Source organism: Penicillium mononematosum, assembly GCF_028829835.1.
Source record: "Penicillium mononematosum strain IBT 11891 chromosome Unknown utg000003l:1.0-8172316.0:1.0-8177699.0, whole genome shotgun sequence".
Lineage (NCBI taxonomy): Eukaryota > Fungi > Ascomycota > Eurotiomycetes > Eurotiales > Aspergillaceae > Penicillium > Penicillium mononematosum.
Window position 1 is genome coordinate 3,511,108 of NW_026643273.1, and position 21,350 is coordinate 3,532,457.

At 48.3% G+C, this 21,350-nt stretch overlaps 8 protein-coding genes across 8 annotated transcripts; 2 read left to right on the forward strand and 6 right to left on the reverse strand.

The window, feature by feature from the left end:
* Positions 1–182: 182 nt before the first annotated feature.
* On the reverse strand, positions 183–2,479 carry N7519_006314 (DNA polymerase epsilon noncatalytic subunit; the record flags this gene model as incomplete). The annotated part of the gene is made up of 2 exons (XM_057293090.1): positions 183–2,299; positions 2,389–2,479. The coding sequence occupies 2 exons, from the start codon at positions 2,477–2,479 to the stop codon at positions 183–185; spliced, it is 2,208 nt and encodes a 735-aa protein (XP_057147901.1).
* A 360-nt stretch (positions 2,480–2,839) lies between these two features.
* Positions 2,840–4,265, forward strand: N7519_006315 (SHNi-TPR domain-containing protein; the record flags this gene model as incomplete). Its single annotated transcript, XM_057293091.1, has 2 exons — positions 2,840–3,895; positions 3,984–4,265. 2 exons carry the CDS (start codon positions 2,840–2,842, stop codon positions 4,263–4,265), a joined length of 1,338 nt encoding a protein of 445 aa, XP_057147902.1.
* A 326-nt stretch (positions 4,266–4,591) lies between these two features.
* N7519_006316 (yippee/mis18 family protein) lies at positions 4,592–5,284 on the reverse strand (the record flags this gene model as incomplete). Its single annotated transcript, XM_057293092.1, has 1 exon — positions 4,592–5,284. One exon carries the CDS (start codon positions 5,282–5,284, stop codon positions 4,592–4,594), a length of 693 nt encoding a protein of 230 aa, XP_057147903.1.
* Positions 5,285–5,660: 376 nt separating this feature from the next.
* On the reverse strand, positions 5,661–6,618 carry N7519_006317 (ornithine decarboxylase antizyme; the record flags this gene model as incomplete). The annotated part of the gene is made up of 4 exons (XM_057293093.1): positions 5,661–5,877; positions 5,982–6,400; positions 6,462–6,520; positions 6,591–6,618. 4 exons carry the CDS (start codon positions 6,616–6,618, stop codon positions 5,661–5,663), a joined length of 723 nt encoding a protein of 240 aa, XP_057147904.1.
* Positions 6,619–7,401: 783 nt separating this feature from the next.
* On the reverse strand, positions 7,402–9,434 carry N7519_006318 (cleavage polyadenylation factor subunit MPE1; the record flags this gene model as incomplete). The annotated part of the gene is made up of 4 exons (XM_057293094.1): positions 7,402–8,690; positions 8,747–8,847; positions 8,904–9,201; positions 9,263–9,434. 4 exons carry the CDS (start codon positions 9,432–9,434, stop codon positions 7,402–7,404), a joined length of 1,860 nt encoding a protein of 619 aa, XP_057147905.1.
* Positions 9,435–10,746: 1,312 nt separating this feature from the next.
* On the reverse strand, positions 10,747–14,513 carry N7519_006319 (histidine biosynthesis bifunctional protein hisB; the record flags this gene model as incomplete). Its single annotated transcript, XM_057293095.1, is given in 9 exon segments — positions 10,747–10,836; positions 10,898–12,340; positions 12,415–12,539; positions 12,550–12,616; positions 13,191–13,241; positions 13,298–13,578; positions 13,650–14,011; positions 14,077–14,419; positions 14,492–14,513. The coding sequence occupies 9 exon segments, from the start codon at positions 14,511–14,513 to the stop codon at positions 10,747–10,749; spliced, it is 2,784 nt and encodes a 927-aa protein (XP_057147906.1).
* Positions 14,514–15,485: 972 nt separating this feature from the next.
* On the forward strand, positions 15,486–17,954 carry N7519_006320 (putative autophagy ubiquitin-activating enzyme ApgG; the record flags this gene model as incomplete). Its single annotated transcript, XM_057293096.1, has 7 exons — positions 15,486–15,676; positions 15,725–15,833; positions 15,896–16,671; positions 16,739–16,883; positions 16,943–17,407; positions 17,461–17,823; positions 17,874–17,954. 7 exons carry the CDS (start codon positions 15,486–15,488, stop codon positions 17,952–17,954), a joined length of 2,130 nt encoding a protein of 709 aa, XP_057147907.1.
* A 67-nt stretch (positions 17,955–18,021) lies between these two features.
* On the reverse strand, positions 18,022–21,102 carry N7519_006321 (RlmE family RNA methyltransferase; the record flags this gene model as incomplete). The annotated part of the gene is made up of 9 exons (XM_057293097.1): positions 18,022–18,066; positions 18,121–18,282; positions 18,341–18,757; positions 18,841–18,867; positions 18,923–18,973; positions 19,039–19,148; positions 19,544–20,669; positions 20,728–21,018; positions 21,076–21,102. The coding sequence occupies 9 exons, from the start codon at positions 21,100–21,102 to the stop codon at positions 18,022–18,024; spliced, it is 2,256 nt and encodes a 751-aa protein (XP_057147908.1).
* Between the last annotated feature and the right edge of the window lie 248 nt (positions 21,103–21,350).

Consider the following 21,350-nt stretch of genomic DNA (forward strand, 5'->3'; position numbering starts at 1 on the left):
TCCTCTCGAGGGATTTGGCGTAGCTCAACCCTTTTTTTTTCCCTCCTGAGCCTTTTGCGTTTTAATACAAGAGCAGCTACAAGGATCTCTTCACACAATGTATTCATAGGCTTCGATATGACATAGCATCTAAATGTATTTCTGTTCATGATGCGTGAGATTTAATTAAATCGTTCCTACAACTAGGCTAACAGCGCTCTTCCCTGACCTTCCCTCGGTTGCGTAAAACATCGTACTCGACCCATCTCAGCCATGGGAGCACCACCTTCCGGTAGCAAGCGCCCGGGATTCATGACATGACAGCCCTCGTAGGTCATGCAAAACGGTGCAGCCTCGGGGTCTGCAAGTACCAGTGCGGTTGGCAGCGGGTACAACTGTAGGGCTGAGGCATGGTCCCATAAGACGGGCCGCAATGGAAGCGGAAATGGGGAGATTGTCCCTTGATCCAGGATGGTCTTGACGAGTCTACGGGCCATTGACGCTCCAGACAAGGCAGTTGCAGCCTTGGTGCCCTGTTGTTGGTCCATGTCTTCGACCTGACTCTCACCAGCTGCAAAGACCGCATCACCAGCAGCACTGCTTGAGGGCTCATCCATTGTAACATCTGACTCGTTGTCAAGGGTGGTGTTGACAGCGCTGCGTCGCAGCCTTCCCGAGATATCATCTCGAAAGATGGCGATGTCATGGACTGGCCCAAACCACGAAAGACGTGCCGGATTTGAAGTCCAAATTGCATCACCTGCAGGTTCGGCGGTTTGTGACCTATTCACCTCGGCGTTCGCTGTTGCAAATGCACGTCTGACTCGAGAGGTGAATAATTCCGGGATAGGTTGTCGCGGTACTGTTGAGGCTGCACCAGCAGAGAACGCCGACGCCCAAGGATCATTATCACCCGGCACAAAGACAAAGGTCGAGTGTTGTAGCAACGCTGGAAAATCGGATAAAACCAGCGCCAATGAGTCGAAGTATTCCTTGTATTCGATACTCCCGGCTCGACCACCTCCACTGATGATAGCTTTCTGCGCAAAATTGCCGATCAAGATAAAGGCTTGTGGGCGTTCAGGAAGAGATAGATCATTGTAGGTTCCGAAGACCTTCTTCAGGGCGTCTAGTGTCTTCATGTTGTCTAGATTGACTTCACTCATGATCGCGACTTTGAGCCTAGTCGTTTCTGGTGCGTCCTGGTCTCCTCGTAGGCATTTTTCCTGGATTCTTCTCATTCGTGCACCCTGGGCACGTTCACTTCCCAGTCCGAGAAAGTCAACCCACCCAAATCCACCACTAGAACTCAGCTGTCCGCTACCGTGGCGGTTACTTGTTCCTAGCGAGATATCCCGTCTCTCACAGGGAGGTCCGCAGATTGATATGCCGACAAACTGACCTCCGATTGCACCCCCGACTCCTGTGTTCCCTCCCAATGCAGCACCTTTTACCATCTCTTCCTCTTCGTAAATGCCATCGACAAGCACAATCATGCCTGGGGCAAACCACGCGCCATCTTCGGGTATCATTCGGGCATGGCTCAAGTCCAATGCTACACTTCCAGTCAAGTCGACCAAGGATAAGTCGCCAGTAGGAGAAATTGCAAGCAAACCTAATAGTAGATGCGAGGTTCCGCTCCTGCCCAGCAAATTTGCGATTGGCGTCAACTTATAGGATTGTCGGTGGGCAAGATTGGACGATGAACGTTGCAGTGAAGGAACACTAGCGACACCCAATGAGCTCTGGAAGGATTCATTACGGAGCAATCGTTGATACACAAGGTTGTATCGATCTCGGAATAGTGCAGTTTTGTAAGCTGGTGATGGAAACAAGGATGGCTTTGACTTCACGGCTTCAAAGTATTTCTTGTCGACGTTATACGTCAAGCGCGGAAGATCAAAGGCGTCAACCACCTTGAGCCAACGTCTTGGGTGAAGTGACAGTTGTGTATCATCTTCCTCGGCAGTCCCTTGTTTTGAGGTATCACCGGCTGTTTCAACCCGTCCATCATCTACACCCAGGGTGGATGCCTTCAAGGAACCATCTTGGGAAGTCGTTTTCCCAACAACAACCCTTCCACCACTCATACTGCCCTCGAGAGTTTGCAATATTGTCTTTAGGGACGCTCCTTTCCCTTCCTCGACAATCACGCCTCCGCCAGCTCTTTTCCATATCTTGGCAACCTCATCCAGGACTCGCTCTGCTAGGCCTTCCTCACGCCACCCTGAGCCACAGTTCTTGCCCACAAACACTGCTAGTGTTTGAAGGGCAGACGATGATATTGTGAGATTATGTTTGCGGGTGAAGGTCCGAAAGGCTATTGGGCGCAGGGTTGATGGAGGGAGTAAGATAGGTAAAATTGAAGTTTTGGTGGGAGGCGCATTTCCTTGGGTATTCGAAATGGACGTGCTGGTGTCCCGAATGCAGGCGAGGACGAAGGAATAGGATCCGCTGTCGCCGTTCTGAAGCGATCAGGATGTCGCGGTGTTGAGTCCATATTGTCTCGAAAAAAACGCGAAGCCTTATGAGATTGGGGTCAGAAAGCTCTAAGTGAAAACCAATAATAGGAAAATAGTGTAATATACCTAGGTAATTCAGAGTAATAAGTGCATAATAAGAGGGGAGAAGGGGAGGAGAGAAGAGAGAGAATCGAAATTCAATTAAATCGAAGACGCGTGACACGCGCGCGGAGCTAAAGCTTCTTCCAATCTCATTTTATCTCTCTCTCTCTCTCTCTCTCTCTCTCTCTTTTCCACTTAACTCGATTCTCCTACTTTAATCTTACTCTTACTTCTTAAGAAGCCTATTTATTTGACTTCCCTAATTTCTTCCTCCACTACTCTTCATCAAAGTCGCAATGACTGATCAATCTCCCGTCTCGACGCAAGAGAAACGAACGCAACTCGATGACTTGATCGCACGCGCTGCGGCAAAAGATGCGACCAAAGACCATGACTCTGCTTCCGAGCTGTACTCCCAAGCTACCGAGCTTCAGGCCGAACTCAACGGCGAATTGTCCCCCGAGAATGCCGATTTGCTCTATGCCTACGGAAAGTCATTGTACAACGTGGCTGTGAGTAAAAGTGATGTCCTTGGCTCTAAGGTAGCCGGCGAGCAGCAGCCGCAATCTGGCGCCGCTTCTTCAACAAATACATCTTCCGCTGCTCCGAAATCCACCAGTGATTCCCTTGTCCAAGACGCGATTGCCAACTCGATGGCGGAAAAGTCGTCTTCCACCAAGCCTGCAGCCAAGGAATCGGAGCCCAAAGAATCTAAGCCATTCTTCCAGTTTACAGGAGATGAGAACTTTGTCGACTCCGAGGACGAGGATGAGGAAGCTGGTGAGCAAGGCGAGGACGAAGAAGAAGACGACGATTTCGCCAATGCCTACGAGGTTTTGGATCTTGCCCGTGTTCTGTACCTCAAGAAGCTAAGTGCTGTAGAGGAAAATGACGGGGGCAAAGGAAAATCGACTGTGGTGTCCTCAGACATAAAGCACATCAAGGAAAGAATCGCAGACACACACGATCTTCAAGCCGAAATTTCGCTGGAAGGTGAGAGATTCAGTGAAGCGGTTACCGACTTGAGAACTGTCCTCGAATTGAGAAACTCGCTTTATCCTCAAGAAGATCCCTCTGTTGCTGAGTGCCATTACAAGCTCTCCCTCGCCCTAGAATTCGCATCAGCCCAACAAGGTGGTGAGGAGGATGGCAACGATAAATCCAAAATTGATGAAGAAATGAGGAAAGAAGCTGCCATACAGATGGAACATGCCATCGCGAGCTGCAAGGTCCGAATGGCCCAGGAGGAGAAGAAACTAGAGGCCGAGAAAGATGAGGATGAGGACAAGGCAACTGCGACAAAGCGAAAGATCGCCAATGTCAAGGAGATCGTCACTGAGATGGAACAAAGGGTAAGTGTGTTTCTTTTTTTTTATTCCCCTCTCTCTTGCCTCTACTTTCTATATATTGCTTGAACTAGTTAATAATGAACTAAATTAGCTTGTCGATCTTCGCCGACCACCTGTCTCAATTGAGCAGAACGACCAAGCCAACGAGGCTATGCTAAAGGGAGTTCTGGGTCAGATCATCGGTCAGTCCGCAACAGATCAGAAAGCTCAGCTTGATGCAGCTAGCAAGGGAGCAACGGATCTGTCTGCCTTTGTCAAACGTAAGCCTGCAAAGCAGCCATCCCAGCAACCTGAAACCGCCTCAAAAAGGCCTGCCGAGGAAGCCGCGGAGAATGGCTCCAAGCGGTCTCGCGTTGATGATGCTTCCTCATGAACAAGGTGTCCCGTGTCCTTTGGCTGAATCGGAACTTCTTTTTCTTCTCTTTTATACGTCCTACCCAGAAATTATCTAAATTACCAGGGTATTAATGAATTCAATGAATCAGATCTCGTGCGAAATGCCGGACTTCCAAAGGGAAAAAAATAGATCATAGATCGCAAGCTCTTGTTGGCTGGTATTAATAGTGCATTAGTATGCAACAGAGAGAGAGAAAAAAAGGCAATGGGAAAAGGCAAGACAACGAAGTTGTTCGAAAGGGTATCATATCACATTATGCAATGACCTCATCCCACGAGATCCATCCCTAGGATTTCCTGCGGCTAAGAGATTCCCCACAACGCAGGTCGACGCTTAATCTCACGGTTTCTTCGACGTGTGGCAAGTCCAGGGCTCCAGATTCCGGCGAACAGGTCCTCACACTCATCTTCATCCTGGCTGTCAAACTCCGTATTTGCTGGGCCAGACTCGATTTCATGTTGATCGGCTTGCATAATCTGATCCACACCAGGCGAAGATTCCCAGCATGAAGAGGCGGCGATTTTCTTGGTTTCGAGAATGAACTTGCCGACCTTGTATCGCTGTGATTCTTCTTCGGCTGCAACATACTTCCAGCCCAAGACACTGTCACAGAACGCGCAGCTAATATCACTGACTGTATGTGCCCCTGTAACAAGTTGCCGAGGGACTGGACGCTGCAATATCGTATTGGGGAGTGAGGCTGTAGGTGAAGACGACGAGCTGACCGACACAGCAGTGGCTACTGGCTCTGCCGACACAAGATAGGCACGGCCATGGCGACCTGTAAACCCCTTGCTAATAATTTGGGAAGTCCAGCAAAGATGTGAGGCACATCCTGCACAGCGCAAGTAGGAAACATGGCCGTCGAGATACTTCTCGGTCTTTGTATTTTGGGGCTGGTCCGTTGGAGAAAGCCCCGCACTATGTTTCGTGGAGAACCCAGTGGGGAGGAGGAATTTAGGGAACTGGATAGTTTTGACGCGCTCCTTAGACATTCTGGTGTTTTAGACAGGAGGCTTCACTCTGAGAGGACCTTAAAAGGCTTCCCAAGGTTGGAAGGGATGTCCACGGGTATGCCCAAGTGAAAGGTGAATTGCACCTGGGCAGGTCTGGAGGTGAGGTCATATATGACTTATCTCTTATCTTTCTTATCCGCACGGGGCCTTTTTCCGTCAAAGCGGGGGAAAGGTGACATTCTCATTAGAACACTACCTAGGTAAATACGAACGCGTAAATGAAAAAATAATGAAGCAATACTCGGTATTCGGAATAAAAGGACAGTTGCCTTGCGTAACAGAGCATCAAGACATAAAACAAGATCCATAACTCCAATTCAAACGACTTAAACCGCATCATACTATGATGCTATCGCTAGACTTCGGCAACCAAGAAAAGCCATTTATTACTAAGGCAAGGCCCTGGTTCACTGTCTGATACCCAGGGTGCCAAGGTGGTGAGGTTGAAACCACACCATCCTAGACTTCGCACGAGCTCCATTTCATCCGTGCGCTGGGAGCGACTGACACAGGCGACTATTTGTGAACACCCGAAGGTGGCGAGATCGGCAAGTTCGAACAGAGCGATCAAGCTGAGGCAAGAGTCAGCAGGTGAATCAGACACATATGAAGGACAGCCACTAAACAGAAGAGGAAAGTCTTGACTTGTCCAAGGAAACACAAGGGGCGTACATACCCTGACTTAAGGCCGTGTTCAAGTGCACGGTCCTCGAAGAAGACGAACAAGGTCCGCTCTTTATTGTGTTCAGTCACAAATCCGCGGTAGATCGCATCGCTGGAGTAATCCCACACTTCTATCCATCTCTGGATTCGATCATGCTGGTGCTCGATTTGGTTTGACTGGATATTTTGGAACGCATCCATCCCCAGTGACTCCTGCCCCACGAGACTCCTCTCACCCAGGAATGTCGTGGACAGTTTGTCACAGAAGAGTCTCTCACACTCTTCCGGGATGTTATGCGTCGCCTCCCTCTTGTACTCTGGCCAGTTGTTTCCAGGCCAGGTTCGTTCCGCGCGGGAATCGAGGATGTCGTGGGGAGGACTTGAACGAGACGATTTAGTCCCCGAAGGGACCTCAGGCATACCACTGTACCCCTATATTTGGAGATTAGATGCCGAGAAACATGGATGCGATTTTGGGTTACGAGATACTTACCGGCGCCCAGGGTAGTGCAGTAGTGGAAGCCGTGGACCTTGGAGGTCGACGGCTCGACACTGTAGCAAGTAGCGAGAACGGTGCTCTGGGAGTCTTGGTCGAGAAACCGCTGCATTTGATTGCAATTACTACTGTGGTTACTCATATATTTCGCCATGATGGTTGATGTTTCAGATGATTGTTCTGGGAGGGTTTGGATGAACGGTGTAGGTCAAGATATCGAACTAGATCGAGGTTTGGATTTTAAATTAAGTAGAGAAGACACGATGAAGGCGGCTGATGTTTTGGTGAGGAAAATCAAGTTGTCTGATGTTGAATAGCGGAAGTGGATGGGGGGTGGACGATGTGGAAGTAGAGACGGTGTGACTCGGGGGGGTCAGCATTTTCCCCCAGTCACCTGACCGTCTCTCACTCTATACTTTTGGAATAAGGAATTATTATTTCAATATTCCTCACTTTTCGTTAATTCAGTTTTATTATTGTTGTTATTATTATTGGATGTCATGAGTCTACTTTCTCTTCATGTCTTAATTTCAACCGGTTGTTGAGTCTATAAAGAGGGTGCTACCAAAGCCAAGTATAAGACAAGTGATCGGAGTATTAATGCCCAACGGTAAAATTTATATTAATTGCACAGACGAAGGGTATTTAGCCACACGATACTCAGTATTAATGCGTAAGCCCTCCCAAAGTACTTGGGGGAAGCCGGAATGATTAAGGGTTGAAGTATTCTTATTGCGGCTATGGTAGTAGTACACATTCTGAAGGTAAAGAAACCTCTCAGGATGACATGAGAAAGAGGCAAAAAAAAAAAAATTTGAAAATGAAAATGAAAGAATAAGTACGAAAATAAAAGCCGCTCTAAATAATATGCGTATACACAGTGTACCAGGAAAAACGTAATGCAAATCCATAGAAGCCATAACGAGCACTTGTCTATTCAAAGCTCCCTGTAATCGCTAGGCCGAACTCGTCGGTTTCTAGCCTGATGACGTTGCGGATTCACGGGTTGACGGAAATATGGTGAATCTTCTTCCCGGGAGTATGGTGTGCTGAAAGCTGTCCGCTGCTGATTCGAGAAATTGTTCATCCCAGCGCTTGGTCCTTGGAACCCATTCTGGGGCATAGGGAACATCATTGAAGGGTCCCCGTTGAACATATTGGGAAATCCGTTGGGCATGCCACCATTGCTTTGATCGAACATACCAGCTTGAAGAGGATTGAAAGGCATGTTCATGGGATTCCACCCAGGACCCATGCCACTGGGAAAGCCATTGGCAGACGCCATCGCCATGGGGTTCATGAACCCCATGGCTTCATTGCCGAAGCCAGGGGCCGAGAAAGGCATCATAGGCATGCCTTGCATTGGTCCAAAGCCGTTGAAGGGCATATCCTGGTTATTAAAATTTGGAGTGGCAGCAGGCGCACCGTCTTGGACGCTATTGGCCTGGGTCGGAACGTCGGAATGACCATCATCTGTCTTCTGTTTCTTTGGCACGTTACCCAGCTCGGAGTTTACAGTTTCACTCCGGCTGCTAGGCTCGTCCTCAGCGGATCTTTTCCTGGATTGTGTGGGCGCGGTCTCTTGAACTTGATTGAGCGGGCTCTGCTCTTTGCTGGCGGAAGACTCTTTCGGCTCGGTTTCGGCGACTTCGGGGACAGATGGTACATCCGGGCCTGCGGGGATCTTTTCTTTCTCTCTCTTGGCTTCAGCCCTGTCGGCTTCATATACCTTAATTTTTGAGGCGGATTCATCATCGGGAGTGAGGTTATCAAGTAAGACTCCCTCTGTAGCACATCCCGGGCAAACGAAGTCACTTTCAATCAAGGCATTTGAAATACAATCATTGCAATATGTCCTCTGGCAACACGGTGTCTTTGTTGGCTCTAAAAACATCCTCTTGTCAATTGGGCACTCCAGACCTCGAGCTTGCAATGCTTTGCTCTCCTCGGCAGCTGCTGCTTCAGCAGCTGCCGCCGCCGATGCCTTCGCCTTTTCTTGGTACAATTCCCAGGCTGCCTTGTCCGGCTTTGCAATGACAAAGTCGCCGTCAGCATTCACCATGACCCCTGTATTCCTTGAATCTTCAGTGGAGCCATCGGGGGCCAGGGATTCTGGTTTCTCGACTTTGGTTTGAAGTGAACGTGGTATGCCAGTTGATCGTTTGACTCGATATTTGCCGTCGAATTTGGGGTCGTTATTCGTAGGGCATGCTTGGATCCAGTGGCCTGCGTGCAAAGGTTAGCGGTGTGTGGGTGTGGTGATTCAGCCAGAGGTGTTTTACCTTTTTCCCGACAACGATAGCAAAGATACCCTGGAGGTGGAGGGTGGTCAGGTACATTGACGGGTTTCCCTCTGCCACGACCGAACGGTACGGGTGTTGCGCTAAATTAGATTAATATCTCCATAATCCAAAAAGAATCCGGTCAGGGTGCTCTTACTTTGCCATTTCTTGTTGTTGTTCCTGCCATTGGCTAGCTTGCAGGTTAAACAGAGCGTTGATCTTCTCTTCTTCTGTTTGGGCATTATTGAGTTCGAGGACGTTGTTGTTCACGGATTGTCCCGTTCCGGGTGTTACTCGGCTCATCGACGGTTCGTTGCGAGGGGCACTGCGAGCATTGACTGGCATCTTGCCAGAGACGTAGCGAGCAGCACCGCCCTTACCAGGGCGCGCTGCAGGCAATCTGCGGGCGATCACGGAAGTCGATCGAGGGATTATGGTGGTGTCATCGTCGTATTCTATTGGATGTCAGAAAAGTTTTTCCTATTGATCAGGAGCAAATGGAGCAGAATAACATACCCTCTCTGGTGTCCTCATTGTAGATTGACAGCTCAAAGTCACTCCCGTCGCCCAATCTACTCTGGCTGATAATCTCTCTTTTGAGCTCAAAGACCGAAATACCAGTGCCATCGAAGGTGACCCTTGAGGGTTCTTTCTGGGACTTGAATTTGAAATGAACGGACGATGACATTGTATTCAATTTGGGAGGGGTGATGCAACAAAGATGTCTGTGGGTTGTATTAAGACCCAGATTTAGGGGCACCGCCGCCGTGTACAGTGAGCAATAGGGGATAATAAAGAGGGAAGAAGAAGGAAAAAAAAAACTCGTGAGAGGGGATGAAACTGGTGTATCACCAGTCACAAGAAAGAAAGGTTGGGCAACAGATTTGATCTGTTCAAATCACAGAGAAAGCACGAGATAGTTTTTTTTTTAGATGAAAGCAGGGATCAATAGACCACTGAGACAATGGAATGTGTGAATGAATCTTTTTGAATGCTGAATGGTGAGTGTTCAGGTCACTGCATACAAATGGAGATCAAAGAATTGATGAATACGATGATCGAACACTGGCGCTGAATAAAAAAAGGTGTATTCAAGAGAGATTTGATGGTCTGCCCCGTCCTTCAGATTCGCAGAGCCACCCTAGCACCCTGACCTGTGTCGGACCTGTCTGGAGATCCCTGCGAGACACCAAATCCAGTTATAGAGAGACCTGTTAGGAATAAGCAAATTCACTGTCAAACGACCGAGGCCGGTGTCGCAGTTGTTAGGTAATGTAGTTTGGTGATCGCGGCGCGGAGTATCCTCAAAAGGTGAAATAAAGGAACCCAATTCAGCAAGAAAGAACTTGGGAGGAATAATGGGTGTGTGAGAATGGTGAGGATGGGATTTTCGTGCGCAGGTATTGAGGAGAGGAGAAGGTGAAGTGGCAAGTGAGGAAAAGTCAGATGATCTGGATGCGATTTCACCGCCTTCTAGACCGCTTTTGATGAATAATGATAATTATTCCAAGGTTACCACGTGACCATCTGGGCCCAAGCTGAGGAGGACAAAAATAGTCGGCCGCTTATACAGCCGTAATCTTCTAAGGTTATCCGATAGTCTTTCTACAAGTATTTTAATGATCCTTTTTTTAACACGCCTGGTTAAATAGATGCTTCCCTTCTCAGTTTGTTGGGTAGACAGCAGAAAAGGGCCAAAAAAAAAGCTTGTGTGAAAGCAAGCGACTTAAGGAAGTTATCCATGGATATCTTATTTGTTTAGTCATTGTTATCTACACATCCAGGTGCATATGTTGCCTAATATGATCTGAGATGCTAAGACCCCTCAACTATCCAGGGTATGGAATCCATTATTTCAAACATATTTGGACATTTGAACTGTATAGTATCTTGTTGACGGGTTCGGCCCTCATGATCTCTATTCTCTATTCTTGCATAAAACCATAAAATTGCGAAAGATGCCTATGTGAAAATATCACACCATTGATGCAGCTGAGCCTTTAAATCTCAGCCTCAAATTGGCGGACCAGGAATCCCTCCGTTTGAAGGTGATCTTTCACTTGAGACACGGTATATTCACCGCGGTGGAACTAGGACATGGTCAGAGACTCTGCTATGAGAAAAAAATACTTAGAAAGGATACAAACTTACCATTCCTGCTCCCAATGCTGCATCAGTGGTGGTTTTGTTGAAGACCTCGGCAAAGTGCGCAGGTACACCAGCCCCACTTGAAGCGATGACTGGAATCTTAATCGAAGCTTTGACGTCTCTGATCAATTCCAGATCAAATCCAGCATTGCTTCCATCTTTATCAATGCAATTCAGGAGGATTTCACCAGCTCCCATGGCCTCAACAGCCTGCACAAGTTGCCGCACATCGATATCGCGCGTTTCTCTGCCACCTTTGACGGTGCATTGGTACCAGCAGAAGCTTTGCCCATTTGAGTTTGGGAACTGGGTCTTAATTGTGTGGTGGGGAGTATCTTCAGGCTTATCCACATATACCCGCTTGGGGTCGACGCTCACCACAACGGCCTGCTTTCCATAGGCTTTTGATATCGTCTCGATTGCGGTTTGGCCACTCAACTTCTCACCGGCGCGGTAATAGTCCTCAGCGGCAAAGACAGAATCAGAGCCAACACTGACTTTATCGGCTCCAGACTTGAAATACATTGTTGCCACATCCAGAGCAGGAACCCGCGTGCCATCAGTGTCGACGGTGTCTTTGATTCCTCCGCCAATGGTCAATGGTACAAAGACTGTCTCCGATGTTCGTCGCAAAATTTCAAGCATGGGTGTATCAGCAATGGGGCAGTTTCGGAAAGAGGTGATGTTCAAAAATGTCACCTCATCTGCTCCTTGTTCGTAATATTTCTTAGCCATGTCCACAGGCTTACCGAGATTACGAACGCTGCCCCCGGCATCTGCTCCACTCTTCTCTCGGACATCATATTGGTCACCCTTGGTAACGACCAAGTCACCAGAGTCGTTTGTCCGAACATCAAGGCAAGCAATAACGCGACGAGTGAGCCCATTTTCTTTGCCAGTGACGAGGTCCTGTGAGAGCGACTGGAATTGATCGCCGTTCAAGAATGCGCGTATGGCCCGTAGCCCAGCGACGCCACTCTTTTCCGGGTGAAACTGGGCGCCAAAGATGTTACCCCGACTAATAGCACCGATAAACTCTTCCTCGCCATATGTGGCTGTAGCCACAGACCAGCCGTCACTTTCCAATACACCCGGGTTGTAGGGGGCCGCATAGGAGTGGACGTAATAATACTTGCTGGTCGGCCTCAGACCATAAAAGCTTTCATTTTTGTTGCCATCGGACCCAGTGTTGATTGCAGAATTCCATCCAATGTGTGGTACGCTCTTCGAGGTGTCGTTGAATTTTTGAATGCGCATAGGAATCACGCCAAGCCCTGGAACGTTGCTGTCCTCCTCTGAGCCCTGGAAAAGAGCTTGAAGACCAACACAGATCCCCATAAATGGCTTCCCCGCTTCGATATGCTGCCGGATGGGCTCCAAAAATCCTCCTTTGTCCAGTTGGGAGAGACAATGGCCAAAATGGCCAACGCCGGGGAGTATCAGTTTCTAAAATTCGATTGTTAGCGATGGCATGATCGTGAGCCAGCCATGGCAAAATTGGTCTGGGGTATTTGACTAACATCAGCATTTTTCACATCCTCCGGGGTTTTCACCCATTCGACATCATATCCGACTTGGTTAATCGCATTGACCAAGGAACGGATGTTTCCCGCAACATAGTCCAGCAAGTGGACGGTAGGCATGGCTGTAGAAACTTAGGCCAAAAGCACAATGGTGATTCCAGCTGAAAGTGACCAAGGTATTTGGACTATCGAGGTTGAGCTACCAACAAGGTAAAGAATCCAGCCATGAAGCCTGTCGAGGGGTTCCTTAAGGACCCCGCCGAAATTCGCACGCTGAGTCATATCTTTTTTTTTCTGCCAGACAAAATGCGGAGAAATAGGTACAACGGGGTACTTCTCTAAAGAGTATAGTTACTATGTAATTTAAGTTCTTATTGTACTCAATAAGTACCTGTGAGTCATATGTAGAATACACGACCTTTCCTCCTACTAGAACGTCTCGGATTCACTCATGATGACTCGGTTGTTTTCCTTAGACCAGTAATAGCCCTAGAAATTCCTCCCCTACTATTGCAATGTTATCTGGATGAGTTGCTTTGTACAATAACTTTGGCATAGCCCTGGGGTGGTGGAAATGTTTGCCGATGCAGGTGGATATTCCTCTTCGCTCAGGTTTGGTTGCCCCGCGCCTTCACTATCGTATAGTAGGTTATTGGTTTTCAGTTGTGGCTGGTCTCACAGGTGACTGGAGATAGATGAGTCCATTCGTAGGCTGCAATCTTATAGTCAGTTATGCATAAACGAGGTGAGGATGTATGAGGAAGATCAGTTACCGGGTGGAATTGCCGTAGCCGTACGCCTGCTTCTTGTAAGATAGCTGCACTCTGTACATTCGAATTAGATTAACTAGGAGCCCCATAACGGACAAGCATTGACTTACGTCATTATCCATGTTGTACCCTTGAGAGTAAACGACCTCCGAAATTCCAACTTGGGCTATCTTGACAGTGCATGTCAAGCAAGGACATCTGCAACCCACAGTAAGATTTCCTCGTTGGCATAGTTTATTGAAGAATGAAGTGGACTTACGTATCGCAATAAAGGATCGCCCCCTCTCGAATCCGCTCTCGGCCTGCTTCCAGTAATGCGTTTTCTTCGGCGTGAAGGCAGAGACAGGTCGAGAGACCGGCTCCTCCCCATCCCCGCGATTGCACCGTGGACCTATAATGGTTTCTAGTGAGCCAAATGAACAACACGGCCATTGGGTCATTCAGTTCTGGCCTGAATCGTACATCCACCTTGGTTGCAGTTCTGGAGATGCCGTGGTGTCCCATTATATCCTGTGCTGATTACACGACTCTCTCGAACGAGCACACATCCCACTCTTCTTTTCATGCAGTTGCTTCTTTGGGCGGCAAGAGAGGCCAGCTGCATGAAATACTGGTCCCAGTTTGGCCTCAACCGTTGTTCGTCCGCCAGGTCGAGGGTTCGCAAAGCCGAATGTAGCTCTTCAAGAGACGACGAGGAGTTGAATAGGCGCAGTTGAGCTTTGTCGGTCAAGTACACTCGTCCAATATCCTTGTCGTAAAGATTATGGTCGTTCCACATAACGAACTTTTCAAGCTCAGGCGGATCGAGTTGTCTTCTCCAACATCTGTTTTGAAAGATAAAGAAAAACTGTTAGGTTTCAGTTTTGAACCACATGTAATCACCACGAACCTGTCGGCAAATCGTTTCCATCGGAGGCTAACAGGTGCATCGACGCTCACGAGAAGGAAGAAGGGACGCAAGAGAAATCGATCTAGGGTAGTGGCATCTGCAATGTCTGTGGTAACCCAACGTTCTTGCCATCTTTTGGTCGCAAAGTCGAGTAGGGACTCGGCATCTTGGAATGTAAGCTCTGACGACTTGGGGTCTTCTTTCTTTCTGATCTCCGACGCTTGAAGCCGCAGGTCATCCTCCGACTCGGTGATGTAAGATTGGGATTTGCCGGCAAGTTCAAGAAGCTGGAACCCTTGCTCAATCAGGTACTCAGCAATCGCATGTTTGCCAGCGCAAATGCCTTTTGACGTATATCCTCGTTAGTTTATCCGGTGTGAGATGAGAGATTGGTTTGCGACAATTATCTGCTGACCTCCACATAAGCCGATGAGCATTTTCAGGTGTTTAATAATTGTATAGTTGGAAAAGGGAGAATAAAAGAAAGAAGAGAAGAAGTGGGGCAGAGTAAATGGAAAGTCGCGACGCGCCCTTATCGGGCTGGTGTTATCGGCCTGACATGTTGCCCAGTTGGATATTGGGTAGCCCCTGGAGGTATAAGTACATAGATAGATAAACTACATACAAGTACATGGCTACAAATATAACTATCAGACATGTACAAGGACGTGTGTTCGGCGCCTACAGCGCTGGACTGTGGGATGGACCTTGCGCCACTCATCATGTCTTGTCATGTGGGGAGCGAGGGGAGTTGCGCGAGGAGCTTCGAGGAGCTTTTGTTGACTCAACAATGATTTTTCGCGCATCTCCATGATGTTCGGCATTCTAACTGGAGCTGATTCGCAAGCTCCGCGTTCTGTTATTCCGCCGTGGTAGGACACCATCGGGATCGTCACGGACCCCTCAGCGTTGACAGATCCAGTTGGCGATACCGTTGTTGTGGCGGCATAACAGGGTTATATAGAGGCACCGGTCTCCATAGGCTACAATAGGTAAGGGTGGTATGGATGAGGCGTGTCTTCTCATTAGTGTGTGGCTTCTGTCGTTCAGAATGGGGAACGGAAAAGGGTAAGAGGTATCAAATGTCGCGGTTCAAGTGTTAAGAGTCTCAGTTGACTTCACTTTTCCAAGGCTTAAGCATGAGCTAGGACCTAAAGCTCTTGGTATTGAAATAAATAAGTGCAGAGAGGTCAGAGGTAGAGAGGTCAGGCGTAAATGCGGATAGATAAGCCTTCCCAAGGTCACCCCCGCCCCTCCCGTGACATCAGACCGTTTCACCTCCTTCCAACATCTTTTGACTCTTTTACACCTTCTACCTCCCCTCTTAGCTATCACGTCCAGATTCCCAAGTCTGCATTATTCGGGTTCATAATCAAGAGTCTTCTTCTCTTTCTTCCTTTTCCTCCAGGATGCAGTACGCACCGTTTGCTTCCGACATCGAATTACCTTTCTATACTTCACTGGCTTCCCATAAGATCAATCACGACAAACTAGATGACTCTGCCCGCCCCGTCCTGGGACTATACGAAATCCGTCCTTCTGATCCTGAGGCCGCATCATGTCGAATCCAAATTCATGGGAACGCCCTCACCAGTAGCGAGTAAGATAAAACGAGACGTTTCTAAAAGCCCTTCTAACAGCGACTTAGAGCCCCGGCTGGCTATTACAGAGCAGAGGGCATGATCAAAAATGTCAATACCGTTGAAGAATATCGAAACATGGATAGACCCCATCTGCTTCACCAAGCTGGACAAATGGTAGGGATAACCATGACTGGTTGCCTCGGAGAGTGATATATATACTAATCAAAGACTCCAAGATATGGGATGCTATCCACGATGGAACAATACTTTCATGTCCCTCCCTACTCTGCAGCTTTGTGATTGTATCTTTTGCGGACCTCAAAAAATTCAAGTTCCACTACTGGTTTGCATTTCCGGCAATCCACTCAGATCCTCAATGGGTCCCCGTGCAACCAACAGATCAAGTATCCCAGCCACACCAGGATCATGATATTGACAATTTGAAGGGAACTCATTTATCTCCACATGAGAGCACTGCTTTAGTGGAAGCGGTGCAAACATGGTCATATATTGTGGATCATCGACAACGAGGTTTCTTTTTAGCTCGAAAATCCAGACTGCGTCCCGATGCATCCTCAGACGATCCCCAGACAAAGAGCACGCAACAAGACACATCAAATAGCAACTGGCAGATAGCATCGCTTTCCGAATATGAAAATGGGTTTTTCAAGAATGTCGCTGCTGAAGACTGTTATTTCTGTTTCTCAGACCCATCAAATTATGAACAGGCCCCAGGGTGGATGTTACGAAACCTGCTCGTTCTGATCAAGCAGCGATGGGGCATCGAACGGGTGCAATTGATACGCTATCGCGACGTGCACGCGAGGCGTGATCAGGGGCGCAGTACAGTAATTCGGCTGGAGTCAAGTTCAAAACAAGAGCCTCAGACCCCGAAATCACTGCAAAGCCAAGAGTCGTTGCCGCTGCCAAAGGTAACCGGCTGGGAACGTAACTCGACAGGGAGATTGGCCGGGAGAATTGTCAATCTTACAGAGTACATGGATCCCAAGAGGTATGGCGTTAATTCGGAGATATCCAAAGTGAAGACTTGATCAAGGAAGCTTATTTCCCTCCTAAAGATTAGCAGATCAGTCCGTCGATCTCAACCTCAAACTTATCAAATGGCGGATCAGCCCGGCGCTCGATCTTGAGAAAATAAAGCACACGAAATGCCTCTTGCTAGGAGCTGGTACATTGGGTAGCTACGTCTCCCGGAATCTGCTGGTATGTGGACGTCAACTTCCGCGCTCGAAAACAACTTGTTCTAATCACCGACTATATAGGGCTGGGGCGTGAAGAAGATCACTTTCGTCGACAATGGGACCGTTTCATTTTCTAACCCTGTTCGACAGCCACTATTCAATTTTCAAGATTGCTTGAACGGTGGCGCCCAAAAAGCACATCGAGCATCCGAAGCCCTAACACAAATTTACCCAGGAGTAGAGACTACAGGTCATGTGCTTTCGGTACCCATGGCAGGCCATCCTATTGTGGACGAACAGGTGACAAGGGCCGATTTTGATCGTCTCCAAACACTGATTGATGGACATGATGCCATCTTCCTCCTCATGGATACCCGAGAATCACGATGGTTACCCACAGTGATGGGGAAGGCGGCAGGGAAAATCGTGATGAATGCAGCTCTAGGGTTCGATTCCTTCGTGGTGATGCGCCATGGTATCACGGAGGATGAAAAACCAGCTGAGCTTGGGTGCTATTTCTGCAACGATGTAGTAGCACCAGCTAATGTAAGATTATCCCAAGGAGGGATCTGCTTTATACAGAACTGACTGCGGGATAGTCTACCAAAGATCAAACTCTCGACCAGCAGTGTACAGTGACCCGCCCTGGAGTGGCTCCTATAGCCTCTGCACTTTTGGTGGAGCTTTTCGTGTCACTCCTTCAGCACCCCCAAGGCGCTGGCGCACCGGCCCCCATGGCCCGCAATACCGAGCGTGATGATCATCCCTTAGGCATTGTGCCCCATCAAATACGAGGATTTCTCGCCAATTTCGACAACTTGTCCGTCACCGGCAAAAGTTATCCGAGCTGCAGTGCATGCTCGGACAAGGTTGTCAGTGCATACCGCGAGCAAGGATGGGACTTTGTGCGAAGAGCCTTGAATGAACATGGCTATGTTGAAGAATTGAGTGGACTAAAAGAGGTCAGTCAGAGCCTATAAAACAGCCCAATCCCAAACTGACACATAGGAAGGTCCATGAGAAGGCGGAAGAAGCGCTAGCCGATATTGACTGGGATGAGGCATCTGACAATGAGGAGATCGAGATCCTTTAGACAGACGACATGGTTCGGCCCTCTACTCTGTGACCTGCCGGCATGTAAGTCCGAAATAGCTTTGATCTCACGATTTTCTCTCCAAGCCAACGAAAAAGGCCTCCTTGGATTCCTGCCAATTGCCTTAGTCGGGGAGTGTGTATCAATTGGATAAGGGAAATCATACACTGCGAGATGATTCGGGTTTTAGGCGATGAACCCTTTTGAATAATTCTTTCAGCTGCTGCTCCAGTTCTTTGTCTTCGGCGCCTTGGTAGAATTTGCAGACAAAATGACCGCCTGCCTTCAAAACATCCGAACTGAATCGTAGAGCCGCGTGGCAGAGATCCTGCGTGGAAAGTTAGCAGGGGTTTCACATTTACCAATGGAGTAATGATTTTTCATACCATGCTTCCAGCGTGATCTCTGAAACTGACACCGCTGGTGTTCATCATCCTGTTATAAGGAGCACTTAGACTTCGTTTCCAGAAACCGGAGGTCTGGAACCAGGGAGCAGACATATCGCTAAGAACCACATCTACCGTTCTTTCAAGTATTTTATCGCCCCTCATATCCCTCTTCTCGGTCTCCGTGGTGCGTTCAGTATCCGAATTCGGCTCCAATGGACTGACACTGGAATCGTCCAGAAAGCCGGACTGGCGCGGCCTGCCTCTATCTGGATTGCGGAGAAAGTCTCGGATGTACGTTTGAATCTCGGGTGCGAGGAAATTCCCTTGGATTGTAGACACTCCTTTTGGTGGTTGGGCTGGGATGATATCGACACCGAGGACACGACCATGCGGCTGGGTACGGCTTGCAGCAACCTTTTCTGGCAGTTAATTGCGGTCCATCTGACAGCAACGGGGAGAGGGATAAGTAAAAGGCTAAAGAAGAATGATCGACACACCTGTGACCATGACCCTGGAGCATAACCCTAAATGTTTGGAATTAAACAATCGATCCATGTTTAGGTTGAACGACTAGCATACCAAGTCAACAACTGTCTGCCCGCCCTTGAAGATTCGATATTTCTCATCAATCTAACCGCAGGCACCAGTGTGTCAGATCAAGCCAGGGAAATAGAGCAATGCCGGTGCTGGATTACCTGCAGCAATTTGAAAGCAGCGCGACTTTTCAGCCCTTGGACAGCTGCCTCTCTAGTGAACTGATCCTTTTGCTGCCGGGCTTGCCAGCGTTTGGATGATGCATGTCTTGCTTGGATAGTTACTTGCTTATAGCAGGCATTCCGCCAAAATCGAATTGGATGTAAAGCGAACATAATACGAATTGAATAATATCAGGGGAGATACTTGGAGGCCCTTAGAGAGAGAAGCTTTTTATTTTCTGCCGGCAAAACAGAAAGCACCGCTGAACCCTCAAAGTCGGACAGCTCTTATCATCCATGGATGTTCTCTACGTGACTACATGCCTATACATGTACATTTATATATTTAGTCCACCGTGTAGAGTCTGTGCCAATAAAAATGAATTGCCGGATCTTTTGATAGATCCTATTAGAATTGTCTGCGGTCTTTTTTCAAGGGAGAAAATCCCATGGGTGCTGCCCCCAAGCCCGAGCGCCCGTGGTAGACTACTAGGTTGTGTTTTACTCCCCAGCGTTGAAGTTCGTCCATTTCCTATTGCAAGTTTTCTCCCAAATTTCTTGTTGGGCAGAAGCTCTTCTTCCTCCTCATCCTCGAACAAACTTCGATCCCGCTGACCACCAAGTTTGCGTTTTTTCGGCTTGGCCTGTTCATGCTCAAACTGCTCATGTAATTCATCGGTCTCAGTGGGTGGCACTCTGCGATCGAACCGATGCATTGGTTTCTTGACCTCATTTTCCGGCGGTGATACTGGCATTGTGTTATCACGTGCTTTTGGTTTGGTGAATTTTGTGATTGGAATGCGGTCTTCTGTTGGAGATAGTTGGCGCCGGAGAGCAGAACCGATACGCTTTGGTTCGCCAAAGGTGCTCGGCTTGCCGAGTAGACCATGAGGAGTGTCGACATCTCCAAGAATATCGTCCTCGTCTGCAACTGAGCTCATTGGCGAATCGGAAGGTGCCCCTGTGCGGTTCAAGAATGGAGTGATGGAAAACGCCGACTTATCACCAGGCATGGCCGAATCCTTCTTCAATTTCTCTTGTACACGCACAGCCCCAGGGGTCGCAATCGTCACGCCGGCATGGCCACTCGGGCCAGGGCGCTGAAGCGGGACTGTTCGAGAACTGGATTCGGAGTTATTTACTGCCTGTGATTTGAGGCTGCGCCCCTGCTGAATTTCAATCTGGGCTTCCTGGAGCTTGTCCTTGGTTGACCGTAATTGCTGTTTGAGCGAATCAATCTTTCCTTCAAACGTCGCCCGCTGATTAGCCCATGCTGAGTTCTGATTGTGGTTGTCCCGTTCCTGCTGCTGTTTGGCTCGTAACTCTCCCGCTAGCTCACTCCGTAACTCTTCAATTCGAGCAGAAAGCTGGGTGATCTCTGTCATTTGCTGTGATCCCTTGGCTTGAGTACGTTCATGGGCATGTTTTTCATCGCCGAGTTGAAGCTCCAGAGAGTTTATCTGCCGTTCCATGTCATGTTTCTCAGCAATGATGGCCTGATATGATGCATTTTGCGCTCTGAACCGCTCCAGCTCTGACTGCAGAGTTGAAAGATCTCTGGAGAGACGAAGTTTCTCTGCAAGGACAGTATTGTAACTGGTCGAATTATTCTTCTGGGCCGACAGTTCTTCCTGCTACTGTCAACATAATGGACTATGCACATAGCCACCAGATTGAGTTAAGACTTACTTTAAGTCGGTTAATCTCACTCGAGGATGCCTGTGCTTGAAGTTCCAAATGATCGATTTCCTGGCAAGCCTCCTGAAGTTGAGCACATGCCTCTGAATCAGCACTTGTGAATCCCGAAAGATGCGCATTTGCTTCGTCCAACTGCGACCGGAGAGTTTCGTTCTCGAATTTCAAGAGCAACAGCTCCATGCGTCGTACGCGATCCTTCTCGCCATCTAGGAGACGACCAGAATCTGAAAGAGTCTTCTCATACTCTTTCTCCAGACGCATAGTCCTCATGGACATCTCAAACTGCATGGTTCATTTAGCATCTTGAGCATATCCCATCAACCCAGAGAAGCCACATACATCTGAGGCGGATGCTTCTTCGGCCATTGCCATGATGAGAGAAAGACAGGAGCCCTTCGATATAAAAAATAGAAAGAAAAGGCTATGGATTAAATAATGTCTGTCCAGAAGGAAAGGAATACCTAGGTAAGATATGTGGTGTTTATATCCAATGCTTGTTCGAAGTATGATATAAATCGTCACGAAGACGCGCCGGTGTTTTGGCGGGACCCTGAAGATATTAAGTAAGCCGATGTGCCCGATTACGTTGATAGTGGACACCTGGACTTTATCAC